Source organism: Enhydra lutris, unplaced genomic scaffold (genome assembly GCF_002288905.1).
Source record: "Enhydra lutris kenyoni isolate GAN:26980312 unplaced genomic scaffold, ASM228890v2 scaffoldscaffold76, whole genome shotgun sequence".
NCBI lineage: Eukaryota > Metazoa > Chordata > Mammalia > Carnivora > Mustelidae > Enhydra > Enhydra lutris.
In genome coordinates, this window is record NW_019154160.1 from 412,350 (window position 1) to 432,934 (window position 20,585).

A 20,585-nucleotide genomic window follows, 5' to 3' on the forward strand; every position below is an offset into this window, starting at 1 on the left:
GTGGCCCCGAGATGCTCCCACTCTGCAGTGTCAGACTGGGACTCCCCTTCCTGCCTGGGGCTCCCCCCTCCCGTGTGGTCTGCCAGCAGAGGCCGTGGGGCAGCAGGCGGTTCGGGGGACACCGGCTTCCGCCACACCTGCTGACCCGACCCTACTTGCACTTTCAGGTGAGCCTCCAGGCGGGAGCCCCGAACCAGCCTCTCCTCTGACGACCGTCAGCTGCTGCTGCAGCCACCAGCCCGTCCCTGCCCAGGCCTGTCGCTGTGCCGCCTCTCAGCCGGTGAGGAAGTGGCGTGTCCCGTCCGAGCACGGTCCGCTAGGAGCGCAGCTGTCTTTGGTAGCAGTGCCTGCAGGGGCCTGCGGGGAGGCAGGGCATGCAGGGTCCTTGATGTGGGGCCGCTTCCTCCCACTGTCACTTTGTTCTAGCGGTTGTCCCCATCCTGTCCCCCTCTCCACCTGCCACAGCAGAGGGCCAGCCCTTATGAAGCCTGTCTTAGAATGTGAATGGATGTGCCCCCGTTGGGGAACAAGGGGGAGGGGACTCAAACCGTCTCCATGGGCTGCTGGACCTTGACCGGGAAACCAAGCTGCGTGCCCCTTGCACTGCCCACCGCCTCCCGCCAGACGCTGAGCTGCGCACTGTAGGACGCAGCCCGAGAGACTCTCCCTGTGAAACCTGTCTGTGGGGGAGGGGGTTCCCGTGTACCCAAGAGGAAAGGACTCCCTAACCGGGGCAGTGACAGGGCGTCTGTCCCTTGCAGTCGGCTCATTTTCCCATCTGCCTCGTCTTCTCTGAAGCCAATAGCCGAGCTGGTCGTTCTCCAGGAGGCTGCGTGCCCATTGGTTTTGTTCATCTCCACTCTGTCTCTACTCCCGTTTTTCTTTTCGGGTCCATGTGGACCCACATACACACAGGCATGTGGGGAGCACCCCTCGGTTCTCATGCAGGAACGGGGTCTGGATAACCTCGAAAGGGCAGATGTTACCCAGGTGGACACTAAGAGCTGCCTGGCCCGGCGGGGAGGGAGGGCGTCACGGGCGCCCCTGTGGTTCGTCTTTAAGAGACTCAGCTGCCAACGGCTCCACTTGGCAGAAGCACCGGCTGGTCTCCCCGGGTTTTGTTGCCTCCCACAGGGGAAGCCCCCTGGCATCTCAGTCCCAAGCAAGACAAAGTTCAAGTTCACTTGATGGGTGAGTCTGTCCTGGGAGAACAGGATAGACCAGGGGGCAGGGGTGAGTCTGTCCTGGGAGAACAGGATAGACCAGGGGGCAGGGGAGAAACCCTCATCCTGCCCCAAACACCTTACGAGGTCCGGGAAGGGCAGCAGACTGGGAGCCACACCAGGGAATCGCTTCCTTCCACTTCCACGAAGCGGCTCAACCAGATCAAGTTATTTAATCTCCCTAAATAGGTTTCCTCATGTAAAAAGTAAGGGGATTGGACCTGGACCTCTATGTTCCCTTCTAGTAGTAACATCCGGGGATTCGTTCAGAGCCACACTACTCAATGTCTGGCCCACGGACCAGCAGCAGCCGGGAGCCGGGTAGAAATGCACACGCTTGGACCAACCCCAACCCGCTCCATCAAAATCTGTGTTTTAGCAAGATCCCCAGAGATTCATACTGCCACCAAATCTTCTAAAGGACTTCCTTAGTGTCCTGAAGATGCATGGAACCAAGGTGACCCGACGAACAAAAGGAACAAAGGAGGACACGTGATCTGTAGCCGGCTGCCGTTCTCTGCCTGTGGTCCATGCCGGAGTCACTCAGGAGCTTGTGAACTGCAGTCCAGGTGTGGGTGGCAGGGGTGGGGGGCGGTTGTCACAGTCTAGGTCCTGAGTACATGTGCTGTGAGGAACCTTACTGGCCTCTTGGAGAGAGACCATGAACATAAGGACATGAAACTGTAAGGGTCACGGAGGACAACATGAGGAACAACATCCTGTGAGGGGGTCTGACAGGACCGATGGGCCACACAACAGACAGAGGAGATGGAACGGAACAGGCTTGTCATCCTCCCAGGAAGGGAGCGCTCTGGCCTTACTTTTTCACCTCCACCATGAGTTATGTCAGGGTCCTCTGTGGGCTTCTGCCGTTGTCCCTTTTTTCTTAAGAGTGGAAACGAAGGGGAGTGAGGGTTTTGTTTTCTTGTCTATTTGTTTGAAGGTGACAGAAAAGACATAAATATATTTCTCTATGTTGAGGAGAGGGCACCCAGGGACACCAGCATTCCAGAAGAAAGAGGGGTGAGTGAGAGGGCAGAGCCTAAGGAGGGACGGGCCACCACATGTGCTGTATCAACCTTGGATGAAGAGGGACTTCCAGCCGCAAGACGGGGCCTCAGCCGTGAAGAATAGTTTTTCCCAGTATTGAGGCTCAGAGGCAGACTGTCCAAGGTCCATCCGGCTTAGGGCTCTGGGCAGGTGGCCCCATGTGTCTCCTGTCTTTGTCCTGGGTCATTCCCCAGGGGCCAGTATAGCAAGACCCAGTCAATGCAGCCAAAGATGGGGTTTCTCCTCTTGTGCCCCAACAAGGAAGGAAAACAAGGGGTGACCGGGGCCAGGAGTGGGATGGCGGCTGGCCTCGAGGACCTAGGAAGGCCGCCTTGTGTCATGGGCACCAGTGCTGGTACATGGGGGCTTTCTGCAGTGGCGTCTTGAAGACCTTCCCTGGGAGGGTGCTGGATCCCACATGGCAGGAAAGACACGAGTCTTGGGAGGGAGTGACCATGGGTTGGATTGTCCGCTAGGTGACTGTGACACTAGGTGACACTAGGGACGTGGTGCTTTGCGGCTGAGGAAGAGTAAGGGGGTGAGCAAGGAAGGCTCAGAGGTGACACTGGAGATGTGGACACCCCTGGTCTGGAGGGGACACAGAGGATGTGGCAGGGGTAAGAGTCCATGCGTCTCTGGTGCTGGAGTGCTGCCCCCCGCCCCCGCCAGCTTATCCTATGTTTGGGATTCGAGAACCCAAACTCGGCTCAGTGGGATCTTTCCCCAATATTAAGCCGTCAGCCAGAGCTCTTCCACGCTGCAGAGTGGGGTATGTTGACAATGTGCGCCTCTTCATCAACGGGGAAGAATGTGGCACTAACTGGGTGGGATCGGTGCTCTCCATGCAGCCGGCCTGGGGCTGGGGGAGGGCGAGGGCCTCTCCCCATCTGTGCGGCTCCAGTTCTGCGGGTAGAAGTTCCTGTGCAGATGCGCCGCCCCCTCGTACACTCCCCCATCCCCACCCCCACACGCTCATGGTGCAGAGACCCACCCCCCCACCCGGCCCTGGCCCTTCCCCTGTGTCTTCCTTCTTCACTGCTGCTGACCCTGGCCGCAGCTGCCCTCTCCTCAGCCGTGCCTGTGCCCCCCTTCGGTGACCTCCGTAACTCCTAAAAGCCCAAAGTCAGAAGGAAAGAGGCTGAGCTCTGGAATGGGAAGGGAGATTCAGGATCTGAAGACAATGATTTTCGGATCCTTTTTGGCGTGCATCAGGCTGGAGAGGGTTGGAAACCCTGTGTGTGTCTCCTCCTTCCTTTTTGTGGACACACAGGCACGCGGATACACATAAACACACACATCCATGGGGGAACAGCCACACATGCACACACAGGCCCAGAGCAGGTACCTCGGGCTTGTGGACACGCACAGGGACACGCACCAACCTGAAACCGTGGAGAAGCACCAGCACGTCTCTCCACGGTGGGGTGCGGATGGCTGTTCACCGGGTCCCCAAGCCCCCGCTACTCCTGATTCTCCTCTTCTTGTTGAGTAGAAGTTCCCAAGCGAGACAAGAACACACACTTGTCAAACTCTGATTTAGGCAGCTGCTCTGTATCTTGTAACAAGAGACTTCTGCTTTTTGAAAAGTTGCCCGTGGACACATGAAACCGCCACCATGCCTCACGTGGACCAGAGTTAGCACAAATGTGCAGAACCCTCAGAACACGCCATGTGCGCTGACATGCTGGCCAGGCCTCTTCACGCCTCCCTGTGTGCCTTTGAAAAACATTTGGAAGCTCCCTGTGTGGCCCATCTTCAGCTCTCAGGCCCCTTCCACGTAAAACTACTTGGCCATTAGCTGGGGCACCTGAAACCACGGCATCTATGTGGAAATCGATGCAGGAACCGATGCTTGCTTGTGGAACAGTGAGCATTGTAGAGGCTTCTTCGTAGTCGTGTGGCATCATTCCAAATCAGATCAGGGGGATTTCTTCCTTCTTCAAGAAAAACAAATCTATGCTGGGGATAGGGGTGTGTGTATGTATGTGTGTTAATGCTTAAAAACAAACTCCCAGCACAGAGTCTGTAAGGTTTTAGGAATGAGAGCAAATTAAAATTAATAATAAAGCAGTTGTTTCCAGGGGAAACGGGTACTTAGAGCAGTGGATTGCCAGAGGGCCACGTGAAACCGTGGAAAGAACCCTTGGCTGGGCTTCCCAGCTTTGAGTTTGGGTTCAGGATCCACAGAGTTTGGCCGTGAGCACTTTAGCTGTTGGCTTGCAGAACCTCTCTGAGGTTTGCACGTCTTTACTTACAAAACAGAATTTAGTTTGTTAGTATGTGCGTTAGTAAGTATGTTTTGCCAACCTTCAGGGCTGTTAGAAGAGTAAATGAACAAATGTGTAAGAAAATGATTTATTACCAACAAAGTACTGCACAAAAGTTAAGGCGTTCCTTACAGTCATGGGAGTAATGAAGTAATGCTGGGACCATCTGGTCTACCCACTGTTGAGACCATCTTGACAATGGAGCGTCTCACGCCCATCACTCTAAAGAAGCATGTCTTTCTTTCCCTTGTCCAGGGAGCGTTTTCTCACCAATGCTCCCCGGCTGGGACAGAGAAGCTGTAGGCGGTGGGAGAGGGGAGAACGGCGAGGAGGGTCAGCTTCTTCCAACCCGTCAACTTCACTTGTTTCAGGGGCAGCAGAATGAAAGAAGTCATGTCCAACAACAGCACCACTAGCATCTCGCAAGCCAGGAAGGCTGTAGAGCAGCTCAAGATGGAAGCCTGTATGGACAGGGTCAAGGTAAGCCCGCGCCAGCTAGCCTTCCCCGCTGGCCAGAACCCAGCTCCCAGCATTCCTCCCATTTCCCTGTGAGAGTTAACTCGTCACCCAGTGGAGCTGCCAGCCAACCTTGGCAGCTGTAACATTTACAAATGAGTGTTTGCCTCCGAGTTCCAAGTGTGCTCAAGGATTCAAATGATGCAGAATACACAGTGTGCACGAATTCCGTAAGGAGCTGCCAAAAATAGACCCGTATTCCTCTCAGCTCTATTTTGCTCTGTTGTCACGCCAGTAAGCGAGAGGGTCTGACAGTGAGATCCATCATCGTTTTCCTGCCCGATGCAGTGACTTCGAGATTAGACTCTGTTGGGTATGTTGACAGGGGCTGTTGGGAGGGAGGCACTGAACCGTGGGCCACGTTTTCAGACGTCCCTTTGGGGAAAGTGAAGAGAGGCGCCAGGCACCACTCACCACGTTCATTGCGCTGATGAGTGTAGATCCCTTCACGCTGGGAGGGCCGAGGCAAGATGAAACCACCTAAAATCTCCAGATGCCACTCAGAAGCCAGCAGGGGGGCCAGGCAGAGCCTGGAGCTCTCAGATACTGTGTGGGTTCATCAGCTGTCAGGAGTCTGACACCAGGAAACTCAAGTCCAGGGGTCTCTGGCACACAGAACAGGGGTCTTGCCTAGGCATCTGGGATTCAAAAAGGACAAATTGCTGGGGACAATGGGTGACCCCTAAGGCCTTCTCCTGGCAGAGCAGACAGTCCCTCCCCGAGGTTCCTGGCACTGAGACCTCCCCTTCTGCTGGAATTACGGCCAGAGAGCACCAGCTCCTGCCTCTGTCGGGACAGTTGTGGGAACCCTGGGGCTTTGGGGCTCGAGCTATCCAAGGAGGCAGTAAACGAGCACAGAAAGTGACACAGTGATACATGAAGCAAGGGGGGAGCATGACGTGATACAAGTAGGCATAAGTGCGCCCGTACTGTTCGGGGCCTCTATGCTGCAGTTGCTGATACCAGCTACAGATTAGACATCACTCCTTCATCTCTCGGCTAGAGCAAAGAGCAAGGAACCAAACAATTCTAACGGAGGGAGAGGGGCCCCTGGGTGGCTCAGTCAGTTAAGCATCTGTCTTAGGCTCAGGTCATGATCCCAGAGTCCCAGGATCAAGCCCCGCATCAGGCTCTCTGCTCAGCGGCAAGTCTGCTTCTCCTCCTCTCTTGGCCCCTCCCCATGCTCATGCGCACGGTCTCTCTCTCTCTCAAATGAATAAATGAAATCTTTAAAAAAAAAATAGGTAAAGGAGGGAGAGCCCCACTAGTATAGAAATCTAAGAATGAGATCCACAGGACAGACGTTCGCTGCGAGGATCAGGGTGGTGGGGGGACTCGCTCTTCTGACAAACACGCCCGCTCTGCACTGGTGCGCCGCTGGGACAAGGACGCACGGGCGGCCCCCTCCGCGCGCTCAGAGAAGGCCTGGCGGAGCCGGGAGCTGGTAGTTTGTTCAGAGGTGGTACCCAAGGGGCAGGGAAGGCTAGCGCGAGCTGGGCATGGCTCATTTGGGGCAGCTGGACTTGCCGGAAGAGCTGCGGGTCGTGCAGCGATGGGTGGGGGGCGCTTTAGGCAGCCGGGGGTGTGGGCAGAGGCCCAGAGAGAGGTGTAGACGGGAGCCGCGCGCAGAGCTGGGTCAGAGAGGCAGACACACCAGGAAGTGGGTGCGGACTCAGCGAGGCCGTGTGGGAGACACTAAGGAGAAAGATGCTAGAGCCCAACTGTCCACCTCCACGGCCAGAGACTGGAAAGACCACGGGCACCGGCCTTGGTCATGAGACAGCTCTCGTGCCTGGAGTCTAACCAGGAAGATAAATTCTGTATAATTTATTTAAAATTACATGTGTGACAGTCACCCACCACCCTCACCTGTGACAGTCACCATCACCCTCACCCGTGACAGTCACCCACCACCCCTCACCTGTGATAGTAACCATCACCTTCACCCGTGACAGTCACCCATCACCCCTTACCTGTGACAGTCACCATCACCCTCACCCGTGACAGTCACCCACCACCCCTTACCTGTGATAGTAACCATCACCTTCACCCGTGACAGTCACCGGATGTCCCTCCAGTGAAGGGCTCTTCGAGAGTCACTAAAGGCCCATGCACAGGCTCGAAAAGAACAAGGAGAAATCAAACCAACTCAGTCGAGCTCGTTAGATGGTAGCAGAAGGGAAGGTTGTTCCTGCGGCTACGGGTGAGGGAGACGCGGCCGCTGGATCCCAGCAGCGGGCTCCCTGCAGGCGTCTCTGACTCTGGGGGTTCAGGGAGGGGCCGCCGACGGCCTCGTCGGGTGTGGGTCACAGAGGACCCAGAGCTTCCTGACGAGAGAGGTGGTCCCGAGGGACCGCATGCCCACTGTAGCTGCGCAGTCACACGTAGGGTTTCTCCCTTTGCTCACCCAACCTTGAACATGTCTTTATTTTTTTTAAAAATACACTAAGATACACATAACGTGCAATTCGCCGTTTGAACCATCTGCAACCGCGCAGTAGCATGAAGTTCATAGAGGCTCGTGCAGCTGTCCTCTCCACCGTCCCTCTCCGGAATGTGTCCCGACCCTCAGCAGATGTGCTGTCCCCCATGCACCCTCCCCCCGCCCCTTGCAACCTCCACCCTTTCCATAGCTGTGAATTTGACTGTTCTGGGAAACTCGTTCCTACAAGGATTGTGCAATGTTTGTCCACACTTCACTCGGTGCGCATCTTCAGGGTTCGTCCACGCCACAGCGTCTGTCAGCACACCCTTCCCCTCCACAGCCAGAGAAGATTCCGTTGCACGTCCCACCTCTCACCGACCCATTTGCCTGGGGTCGGTGCTCATCGTCTCAGGCTGCTTCTGCCTTTGCACTCTTGTGAAAGTCCTGCTGTGAGCAAAGGTGCGCGAGTGTTTGGAGTCACCGGTTTCCGTCCTCTTGGGCATATACCCAGATGGGAGAGTGCAGGATCACACAGTAAGTCTCTGTGCAACTTTCCGAGGAGCCACCACGCTGGTTTCCATGAGGGCTATACCTCCAACGACACACAAAGCTTCCATTTCCTCCACATCCTCGCCAACACTTATTTTTTGTATAATAACCATCTTACTGGGTGCGAAGCTCATGCAAAAGGTGTTTAGACACCTCTTGTTTTGAGGCATAGCGGGGCTTTTGGGGAAAAAGTCTAGTTGATGCAACTCTTGGCAAAATTAGGTGTATATTGTTATCAATTAGCCAGATGATAAAAACAGATTCTGGAGAGACAGAGAAACCATCAAGAACACTCTGCACTGACCCTAGTAAGAAAGTCACCAGGGAGAAGTGGCCTTTCCAGAATGGATGAGGGGTCAGTGCAGGAGAGGAGAGGGACAAGAGGAGCCTGGAGGGTCAGTGACAGAGGACAAGTACATGACGGAGGTGAGGGGCACTTCCTAGAATTCACTGAACTCATGCGGAAAGTGATGGGAATGAGGGGGCAGAGGCTGTGGCATGGGAAGGATGAGTGAATCCCACCTCTCTCTGGGCCCCGGAGCAACAGGAAGCACGCTGTGGGGTGGGGTGGGGGCATCTGGAGGCTCCAGTGGAAGAAATTGCAAGCACGGGTCGCACAGAGCTGGCTCCAGGTGGGAGCACTGCAGATGGGGGCCGGCAGATGGGGGCTGGGGCACTGCACAGGCAGGACAGGTGTTGGGCACCAAGCAGGAAAGGACCATGATTGGCAAGGTAGGAAGCCCGCTACAGAGCCACCTCTGCGCTTTGCAGTTACCGTGACTGGAACAGTGTCCAGAGTGGAAGGAGGGAAGGGAAGGATGGTGCTTGCTGCTCCTGAGAGTAAAGGGGGTGACTCTTCTGGGGGGTGGGGGAGAGGAAAAAAGTAACCACACAAAGCAGTTGTTTGGGTTGTGAAGGTAAGAGAAAGGAAAACGGTGAACTCAGAGAGCTGTGGGCAGTTCATGGCGGGGAAAAATGTAGCCAAAACGTTCACTATGGTCTTAAAGTCCTGCATGTCCCCCCAAAACATCATCTGCACAGAAGCCCAGGGCTGACGTCGGCTTTGTCCCAGATTTTGCAGGGGACCTAGGAGGGAGGCTTTATACCAGCCACAGCCAGACCTCAGAGTCACACACAGCTGGGTTCTGAGACCCTCTCCCCACCTACCTCAGCACCATCCCTACTCTCGTTTAATGTTTGTTGGGTCCTTCCCCCAACTCACACCTGCTTCCCAGCATCCGTGGGAGTCTTCTCTGTCCCACCTAGAAGCCCCTCAGGGTGTTGCCCGACAAAGATGGGTGTTCTCTTTGAGAACCTGTATCAGCTGCTAAAAAAAAAAAAAAGTAAATATTCTCCGTGTATAAGAACAAAGACAATTCCACATAGAACTTGTACGGCCTCCCCAAGAAGCAAAAATGCTTGGAAAGTAATACTCAGGATCCCAAAAAAGAAATAAAGAACATACATATGACTATCATGGAAACTAGTCCTCAGGAAAAGAATACCAGAGCTGCCTCCTTTTTCTCACCCATGAGAGACTTAAGCTGTGTAAAACTGCATTGGCAAAGTGCATAAATGACAGTGATCACTGAGCAGGGAGAGTTTGTGAAACGGTTATGGAAGACATGAGCTGAGCAAAGCATAACAGGTTTAAGTGAAGAAAATGGTCTCCAGAGCCGGCTTGTCCAGCCCAACAGGAGAACAGGTGTGGAGAAGATGTCCCGTGGGGAAGGTACAGGGGTCCCAGGCAGGCCCGGTCGCAGGCTCCCAGGAAGGCTGTGGGAGCCACCTCTCCATTGGGCACTGCTAGGTGTGCTTTGATTCTCCTGCCCCAGGCACTGGGCATTGGGCCAGTCCCTGGGACTGTGACTTGGTGGGCTCTGCAGGTGGACCACGCCTTTACGCAGACCTCTACCTGTGATAGTAACCATCACCTTCACCCGTGACAGTCACCGGATGTCCCTCCAGTGAAGGGCTCTTCGAGAGTCACTAAAGGCCCATGCACAGGCTCGAAAAGAACAAGGAGAAATCAAACCAACTCAGTCGAGCTCGTTAGATGGTAGCAGAAGGGAAGGTTGTTCCTGCGGCTACGGGTGAGGGAGACGCGGCCGCTGGATCCCAGCAGCGGGCTCCCTGCAGGCGTCTCTGACTCTGGGGGTTCAGGGAGGGGCCGCCGACGGCCTCGTCGGGTGTGGGTCACAGAGGACCCAGAGCTTCCTGACGAGAGAGGTGGTCCCGAGGGACCGCATGCCCACTGTAGCTGCGCAGTCACACGTAGGGTTTCTCCCTTTGCTCACCCAACCTTGAACATGTCTTTATTTTTTTTAAAAATACACTAAGATACACATAACGTGCAATTCGCCGTTTGAACCATCTGCAACCGCGCAGTAGCATGAAGTTCATAGAGGCTCGTGCAGCTGTCCTCTCCACCGTCCCTCTCCGGAATGTGTCCCGACCCTCAGCAGATGTGCTGTCCCCCATGCACCCTCCCCCCGCCCCTTGCAACCTCCACCCTTTCCATAGCTGTGAATTTGACTGTTCTGGGAAACTCGTTCCTACAAGGATTGTGCAATGTTTGTCCACACTTCACTCGGTGCGCATCTTCAGGGTTCGTCCACGCCACAGCGTCTGTCAGCACACCCTTCCCCTCCACAGCCAGAGAAGATTCCGTTGCACGTCCCACCTCTCACCGACCCATTTGCCTGGGGTCGGTGCTCATCGTCTCAGGCTGCTTCTGCCTTTGCACTCTTGTGAAAGTCCTGCTGTGAGCAAAGGTGCGCGAGTGTTTGGAGTCACCGGTTTCCGTCCTCTTGGGCATATACCCAGATGGGAGAGTGCAGGATCACACAGTAAGTCTCTGTGCAACTTTCCGAGGAGCCACCACGCTGGTTTCCATGAGGGCTATACCTCCAACGACACACAAAGCTTCCATTTCCTCCACATCCTCGCCAACACTTATTTTTTGTATAATAACCATCTTACTGGGTGCGAAGCTCATGCAAAAGGTGTTTAGACACCTCTTGTTTTGAGGCATAGCGGGGCTTTTGGGGAAAAAGTCTAGTTGATGCAACTCTTGGCAAAATTAGGTGTATATTGTTATCAATTAGCCAGATGATAAAAACAGATTCTGGAGAGACAGAGAAACCATCAAGAACACTCTGCACTGACCCTAGTAAGAAAGTCACCAGGGAGAAGTGGCCTTTCCAGAATGGATGAGGGGTCAGTGCAGGAGAGGAGAGGGACAAGAGGAGCCTGGAGGGTCAGTGACAGAGGACAAGTACATGACGGAGGTGAGGGGCACTTCCTAGAATTCACTGAACTCATGCGGAAAGTGATGGGAATGAGGGGGCAGAGGCTGTGGCATGGGAAGGATGAGTGAATCCCACCTCTCTCTGGGCCCCGGAGCAACAGGAAGCACGCTGTGGGGTGGGGTGGGGGCATCTGGAGGCTCCAGTGGAAGAAATTGCAAGCACGGGTCGCACAGAGCTGGCTCCAGGTGGGAGCACTGCAGATGGGGGCCGGCAGATGGGGGCTGGGGCACTGCACAGGCAGGACAGGTGTTGGGCACCAAGCAGGAAAGGACCATGATTGGCAAGGTAGGAAGCCCGCTACAGAGCCACCTCTGCGCTTTGCAGTTACCGTGACTGGAACAGTGTCCAGAGTGGAAGGAGGGAAGGGAAGGATGGTGCTTGCTGCTCCTGAGAGTAAAGGGGGTGACTCTTCTGGGGGGTGGGGGAGAGGAAAAAAGTAACCACACAAAGCAGTTGTTTGGGTTGTGAAGGTAAGAGAAAGGAAAACGGTGAACTCAGAGAGCTGTGGGCAGTTCATGGCGGGGAAAAATGTAGCCAAAACGTTCACTATGGTCTTAAAGTCCTGCATGTCCCCCCAAAACATCATCTGCACAGAAGCCCAGGGCTGACGTCGGCTTTGTCCCAGATTTTGCAGGGGACCTAGGAGGGAGGCTTTATACCAGCCACAGCCAGACCTCAGAGTCACACACAGCTGGGTTCTGAGACCCTCTCCCCACCTACCTCAGCACCATCCCTACTCTCGTTTAATGTTTGTTGGGTCCTTCCCCCAACTCACACCTGCTTCCCAGCATCCGTGGGAGTCTTCTCTGTCCCACCTAGAAGCCCCTCAGGGTGTTGCCCGACAAAGATGGGTGTTCTCTTTGAGAACCTGTATCAGCTGCTAAAAAAAAAAAAAAGTAAATATTCTCCGTGTATAAGAACAAAGACAATTCCACATAGAACTTGTACGGCCTCCCCAAGAAGCAAAAATGCTTGGAAAGTAATACTCAGGATCCCAAAAAAGAAATAAAGAACATACATATGACTATCATGGAAACTAGTCCTCAGGAAAAGAATACCAGAGCTGCCTCCTTTTTCTCACCCATGAGAGACTTAAGCTGTGTAAAACTGCATTGGCAAAGTGCATAAATGACAGTGATCACTGAGCAGGGAGAGTTTGTGAAACGGTTATGGAAGACATGAGCTGAGCAAAGCATAACAGGTTTAAGTGAAGAAAATGGTCTCCAGAGCCGGCTTGTCCAGCCCAACAGGAGAACAGGTGTGGAGAAGATGTCCCGTGGGGAAGGTACAGGGGTCCCAGGCAGGCCCGGTCGCAGGCTCCCAGGAAGGCTGTGGGAGCCACCTCTCCATTGGGCACTGCTAGGTGTGCTTTGATTCTCCTGCCCCAGGCACTGGGCATTGGGCCAGTCCCTGGGACTGTGACTTGGTGGGCTCTGCAGGTGGACCACGCCTTTACGCAGACCTCTCAGCTGGGACCAGGAAACAGCTGACAAACTTGCCAAGTGACTATGCCTAGTCTCTCTCTTTCTCTCAGTTGCTCATTTGCGCTCACTGTGGGATGTGCTAACAATCCCTAATAGGGCTGTCGTTCAGCTGAGACTAATTCTGTCACCATGGGCTTGAGATGCTGATTGCTGACAGATAAATCAACCTGTTTTATATCATCTTGCATTCGATGGACTATGAAGAAATGAGGTCAGAAAGAGCAGTGTCAGTTGATGAATGCTGTAAAAGCTAAAGCCCCAGAGACAGTAGCAGAAGCAGACGAGTGTGGGAAGCTATGGACATAGAAGAAAAGAGATCATATCGTGACAAGTAATGATTCGCAATCTTTCTCCATAATAGTTAAGAAAAATTTGGAGAAAACAGTTTGAAAAGAGAAATAGAATAGCCTTAGGGAAAAAATGAATTACTTGCATTTACTCTTGGACATTGAGGTTTTGTAATTTGGTGTTTAAAAGAGAAGAGAACACATGATCGGTGACACCTGGCTGATTCCGTCGGTTGAGCGTCTGACTCTTAATTTTGGCTCCGGTCCTGGAATTGAACCCTTCATCGGGCTCCACACTCAGCACGGAGTCTGCTTGTCCCTTTCCCTCTGTTCCTCCCCCCTCCTCAAATAAATAAATAAAGTCTTTTAATAGATAAATAAATAGTAGGAGAAAAGAGAATACATAATCAAAAAATATTGTAGAGGGGCGCCTGGGTGGCTCAGTGGGTTAAGCCTCTGCCTTCGGCTCAGGTCATGATCCCAGGGTCCTGGGATCGAGCCCCGAGTCAGGCTCTCTGCTCAGCAGGGAGCCTGCTTCCCCCTCTCTCTTTGCCTGCCTCTCTGCCTACTTGTGATCTCAGTCTGTCAAATAAATAAAATCTTTAAAAAGAAATATTATAGAGACAACACAAGGACACAAGAATTGAATTTGCAAGTGTTGAAGATATATTTTAGATATACTCTGCTTCTTCTGTTTAGAATTTTTTTCAAACCGTCAATATATGAAAGTAAGTTGGATATATCTCAAAGCATATAGTGTGTGTAAGGCTTGTAAAGGAGAGAGAACATCCAGAAGCTACGAGTGAGACAAAGAAATTAGGCACCCTATTCCGAGGCCTTTAATTCCTACTCTAAAAATAACGCTATTTCTCTGTTCATAAAAATGGTGCTCATTTACTTTAGAGAATGTTGGGAAATAAAAGTATAAGGAAGAAAGTTTAAATAATTTCCAACCACTACATTTCCATGTTTTTTCTGTCTAGCCATGTGCCTGTGTTTCTTTTTATAAAAGTGTGGTGATTACATTTTGCAACCTGACTTATCACCAAATAGTGTGTTGTGATGACACATCCAGGCCAGTAAATAGTCTCCTGAAATGTCATTTTTACTATCTCTTTCCTCCATCACCTGCCATACAGTAATTTATTTCACTGTCTCCTATCCTTGGGACAGTTCCCTTATTTCCAATTTTGCAGTATTACTTTTTAAAAAGCATGGCAGAGGAACACTTGGGTGGCTCAGTCAGTTGGGCATCCAACTCTTGATTTTGGCTCAGTTCATGATCTCAGGGTCGTGAGATCGACCCCCAGGTCAAGCTCTCTACTTAGTGTGAGTCTGCTTGGGATTCTCTCTCCCCTCCTGTCTCTGACCCTTCCCCTGCTTTCTCTCTCCGCCCCCCTCTCTCAGATAAATAAGGAAATCTTTAAAAAAATAAAAACATAAGAGTGCATACATCTTATCAAATTAGTGTTTTTGTTTTCTTTGGATAAATAGTAGTAGAATTGTTGGATCGTATGGTAAGTCTAGTTTTAATTTTTTGAGGAAACTTCAAACTGTTTTCCACAGTGGCTATACCAGTTTGCATTCCCACCAATAGCGCACAAGGGTTCCTTTTCTCTACAGCCTCACCAACACCTGTTGTTTCTTGTCTTTTTGATTCTAGCCATTCTGACAGGTGTGAGTTGATCTCTTATTGTCGTCGTGATTTGCATTTCCCTGAGGATGAATGATGTTGGGCATCTTTTCATGTGTCTGTTGGCCATCTGGATGTCTTCTTTGGAAAAATGTTCTTTAGGTCCTCTGCCCATTTTTTTATTGGGTTACTGGGGGTTTTTGGTGTTGAGTTGTATAAGTTCTTTATATATTTTAGATACTAACCCTTTATCAGATATATCGTTTGCAGATATCTTCCTCCACTCAGTATGTTGCCTTTTAGTTATTTTGATTGGTTCCTTCCCTGTGCAAAAGGTTTTTATTTTGGTGTAGTCCCAACAGTTTATTTTTGCTTTTTGTTTCCCTTGCCTCAGGAGACATATCTAGAGCAATGTTTCCATGGCCGATGCCAAAGAAATTACTGCCTATGTTTTCTTTTAGGAATTTAATGGTTTGGGGTCTCACAGTTAGGTCTTTAGTCCGTTTTGACTGTATGTTTGTGTATGGTATAAGAAAATGGTCCCGTTTCATTCTTTTGCATGTAGCTGTCCAGTTTTCCCAGAGCTGTTTTTTTGAAGAGAGTGTCTTTTCCTCATTGTATATTCTTGCCTCCTTCGTCATAGATTAATTAATGATATAAGTGTGGATTTATGTCTGGGCTCTCTTTTCTGCTCTCTTTTCTGTTTTTATGCCAGTACCATACTGTTTTGATGACCACAGCTTTGCAGTATGTCTTGAAATCTAGGATTTTGATACCTCCAGCTTTGTCCTTCTTTCTCAAGATTGCTTTGGCTATTCAAGGTCTTTTGTGGTTCCATACAAATTTTATGGACCTATGTAAACAGACTGCCAAAAAAAATCAAGAACTGGACTATAGCATATAGAAGACCAATAAAGTTTTCATTTAGGAAAAAGTCTTCTTCCAAAAAAAACAAAGAAAACTTCAGGTAACTGCTTTAGAGGCTCAAAAATGTAAAGCAAACAGAATCTATGAAACTCTAGCTCAAAGAGGAGATAAAATAATGAGTCAGAAAAGGAGGTGGAAAACTAAGGAAAGAAGTTGAGGGGGGATGGGGAACACCATTACAAGGAGCAAAGAGTGTGACACACTCCTTCAGAAGCCAAATTAATGATGTGGAGCGCAGGCTTCAGAAACTCACACATAATGCAGAAGAGAAAACGAATGGTCAGATCAGAGCAGTCAGGGAGACGGTGACAGAAACAAAGACCAGCAGCAACACTCCAACGTCAGGATGCTGATGTTCCTGGCAGAGAGAACAAATGGAATAGAAAATACTCTGAAAGGGAGAATATGAAAAGGTTTCGTTAAATAAAGGAAGACTTGAATCTGCAGATCCAAACAGCTCACCATGTTCCAGGAAGGACTATAATAGAAAATAATAAGCCCTGAGACACATACACTTGCTGAGGTTCCTTAATCTCTAAAGTAAAGGAAAAGCCCATTAAGTATGCAGGCAGAGGAAGCAATTTGGGACACGTACCCCTAACAACATGCATTAAATTTTTGAATCCTCACCCTGGTCCCAAGATATTGGTGCTGCTCATACCCCAGTTCATACACAAGAAAACTTGGGCCCACAGTAAGGTGACGAGGTGGGAATACCAACCCAGAACCTCGAATCTTGTCATTAAACCACAGTGTCCTAACTACGAAGGGTAGAAATATCAGTCTGGACAACATGGCATCACAGTTCAGAAGAGGCCAGCCTAAGATTACATAAAAATGCTGACATTCTGCAAAGAATTCTCTACCTAACCAAGTGGTCATTCATGTGCTAGGCAACAGAAACAATCATCTCAATTATGCAGAAAGTCAAATATAATGCAAAATGTGTACTTCTTTAGCAAACATTTTTCATTGCCTACAACTGAATTTCAGTAAAGGAGTTACAAATCAGTATCATAGAAATAGGGTCATGTGAGACAGTCCATGCACAACACACCTTGTTCCCCCTAAAAGGGCATTGAAAATCTGCAGCTATAAACACTGACTCATACATCACAAATAAGCCACACCTACAGGAGCACCTTTTTTGATCAGGGCTATGAAACAAAGGCCCTGCTTTTTGGCAGATGTCCAAACTCTTACCTTGTGAGGTCTCTAACTTTATACCGAGCTGCTAGGGCCACTCCAGTGGACTTCATCCAGCCCTCTCTTCAGGCTCTCTCTTGCATTCTAAGGATCCCAGCAGTAGCAACGAACTCTACCACAGGACAGAGGGGACTAGAATATCAGCATTTAGGGTTAAAAACCTTTTTTCATTACCTCCCATCCATCAGGATAGCTACTTTCAAAACAAAACACAACAGAAAATAACAAGGGTTGGTGAAGATGTGAAGAAATTGTAACTATTGTGCATTGTTGGTGGGAACGTAAAATGGTGCAGCCATGATAGAAAGCTCTAGTATGGTAGTTCCTCAAAAAATTAAAAATATAATTACCATACAATCCAGCAATTCTACTTCTAGGTATATATCCCAAAGAACTGAAATCGGGGTCTCTAAGAGATTTGTACATTCAGTTCCTAACATTATTTAGAATAGCCAACAGGTAGAAGCAACCTATGTGTCCCTCAGCAGATGAGTGGATAAACAAAGTGTGGTAAATCCATACAACAGAAGATTATTCAGCCTTAAAAAGGAAGGACATTCTGACACAGGCTACTACGTGGATGAAACTTGAGGGCATTATGTTAAGTGAAATTAAGCCAGAGAAAAAACCTGTATTATTCCATTTATATGAAGTAACCAGAATAGACAAATTCATAGGGAAAGAACGTGAAATGGTGGTTGCCAGGGGATGGGGGATAGGGAATGGGGAATTGTTTGATGGGGACAGAGTTTCTGTTTTACAAGATGGAAGAGTTCTGTTGTGTCCATTGCACCACAGTGTGAATATACTTAATACTGATCTGTATGCTTAAAAATGGTCACGATGATAAATTTTATGTGTGTTTTACCACAATTAAAATTTTTTAACAAATTTTTTAAATACAAATTTTGTTTCTAGTCCAGCTTCAGTCACCAGCACCAACAAGCTTTAGTACAGTTGAGTCTGCTATGCTAGAGGAGTTCATGTCCATCAAGAATAAATATTGGCATGCCCTCTAATATTTGCACAAGATTGGGCTTGATGCATTCTTTGTAAGCACTGTCAAAGCACCACTCACCCCCAGATCTTCAACATTCAACAAATGGCACATAGGATAGTGCCGTTTGCCCAGTGTCTCATTCCCAACTTTCAGAGTACTAATGAGAACCAAGCACTTCACTCACCACAGAAAATCTATCTGAGCCATCACTCCAAAGGTCATCTGCCTCAGGAATCTATCAATGGTATCCAGAGTCTTTACCAGGTTACAGTTTCTAGATGAATTCAGTCTTGGAATTCTGCTGCATTCTTTATCTGTTAGTGAGATAGGGTCAGTCTTCTCAATTTTTACTCTCTATAGACTTCAGATTTGGGCATAAGACACTTTTTCTCCATTAGGTACCAGATGGTTAAAGAGATCACTGCCCATCTATGTCAGTTCATGGGATGTATAAATAGCAACAGCAGCAGCAGAAAGAATATTAGGTGTCCTGTAGAGTGGATGTCACCAGTGAGGCACACGGTGAACTCTTCCATAGTAATGACCTGAGAGTCTCCTTCCTTCAACACTACCTTTTACTCCAAAAGTTAGACCCTAATGTGGTTTGAATATAAATAAGCAAGCATAACCTCATGAAGAATTTACACCAGCACATTGTGGTGTTCTCTTCTCCACTCCCAACATTTGGTGTTATTCTCATCAATTTTGTGTATTTTTCATTAGATTGGTGCTTTGGGCCTTCTAGTGTTTAACAAAAACTTAATCTTGGTTTGATCATACAATTCTACCTAAAAAGCAAACCATCTTCTCAGGCCCAGGTTACCAATGGGCTTTGGTTTGCAAGATTGTATTATATTAATATAATTGTACATCAGTATATACAATGATTAATATCATTGTATAAATAATATACAATATTATATTGTATTATATTAATATCTTGGTTTTCAACATTGTATTATATTAATATCACCTTGAGACAAGTGTTCTTTGAGACTAAGCTGCTTCAACTGAATAGTCCACTTTCCTAGCCCAAATGTCTCCAGAGCTACTTTGCTGTGCATTAACTTGCAGATGTCACAGGTCCACTCTAACAGGAATAGAACCCACCCTCTTTCTTATATCATAAGCCACATTGCTCACAACTTTTCTTGCCATCAACTTTGACACAATTGATTTCAGGGTCTATAACTATTGTTTCATATTTAACCCAGTCACCTTCACCATCTCGGATCAATTGTTTTTTAACCACTGGTTACATTGTATACAAGATCTATATGAGAAAAACTACAAAACTCATGAAAGAGATCAAAGAAAATCTAAATAAATAAAGACGTTCCATGTTCATGGATAGGAGGACTCAATACTGTTAAGATGTCATTTTTTCCCAACTTGATCAGTAGATTCAAGACAATGCCAATAAAAAACCCCAGCAAGTTAGCTTGTTGCTACTGACAAACTGATTCTGAAATTTATATGGAGAAGGGAAAATAAGAAAAAAATGGAATAGCCAACACAATATTGAGGGAGAGGAGGAAGACTGACACTACCCAACTGGAAAACTACTATAAAGCTGCAATGATCAAGACAATGTAGTATTGACAAAAGAATAGACAAATAGATCAATGAAGTGGAATAGAGAGCTCAGAAATAGACCCACATACATACAGTCAACTGACCTTTGACAAAAAAGCAAAGACAATACAATGGAGGAAAGATAGTCTCTTCAACAAATGCTCTGGGAACAACTAGACAGCCACATGCAAAACAATAAATCTAGACACAGACCTTATACCTTTCACAAAAATGAGCTCAAAATGAGTCATGTTAAAGGCAGAACTATAAAACTTCTGGAGGAAAGCACAGGAGAAAGTCTAGGTGATCTTGGGTTTGGCAGTTCGTTTGTAGCTATGACACCAAAAGCACAAGCCACAGAAGAAAAATTGATGAGCTGGACTTCATTCAAATTAAGTACTTCTCTGTGAAAGACACTGTTAAGAGGATGAGAAGACAAGCCACAGACTGGGGGAAACCTTTGCAAAGCACATACCTGATAAAGGACTGGTATCCAAAATATAAAAAGAGCTCTTAAAACTCAACAGTGAGAAAACAAACCACCCCATTAAAAAATAGACAAAAGGGATGTCTGTGTGGCTCAGGTGGTTAAGCATCTGCCTTAGGCTCAGGTCATGATATCAGGGTCCTGGGATTGTGTCCGACATCAGGCTCCTTGCTCAGCAGGAAGCCTGCTTCTCTCTCTGCCTGCCACTCTCCCTGCTTGTGTGCCCGTTCTCTCTTGCTCTCTCTCTCACTCGCTCGCTCGCTCTCTGACAAATAAATAAAATCTTTAAAAAAATAGTCTAAAGACCTGAACAGACCCCTCACCAAAGAAGATATCCAGATATCCACAACATATAGAACGCTCCACTAGAGCATTACAAATTAAAAGAACAATGAGATACCACTACACAATAGTTAGAATGACTAAAATCCAAACAACTGACAAGAGTACATGCTGACAAAGATGTGGAAGGATAGGAACTCTCATTTATTGCTGGAGAATGCAAAATAGTACAGCCACTTTGGAAGGCAGATTCTTACAAAGCTAAACATAGTCTTACCATACAATCCAATCAAAATATACAAAGAAAAATTTGTATCAAAAATATATCAAAATATATTTTGATCAAAATATACAAAGAAAAAT

At 48.7% G+C, this 20,585-nt stretch overlaps 1 protein-coding gene across 3 annotated transcripts in view; it reads left to right on the forward strand.

The window, feature by feature from the left end:
• LOC111160502 (G protein subunit gamma 4) overlaps positions 1-20,585 on the forward strand; it is a 67,302-nt gene that overhangs the window by 34,946 nt on the left and 11,771 nt on the right. For all 3 annotated transcript variants that reach the window (XM_022523649.1, XM_022523647.1, XM_022523648.1), the window contains exons 2-3: positions 168-280; positions 4,912-5,020. In XM_022523649.1, the coding sequence (XP_022379357.1) occupies positions 4,922-5,020 (99 nt within the window). In that variant the 5' untranslated portion in view covers positions 168-280; positions 4,912-4,921. The remainder of the gene's footprint in view (positions 1-167; positions 281-4,911; positions 5,021-20,585) is intronic.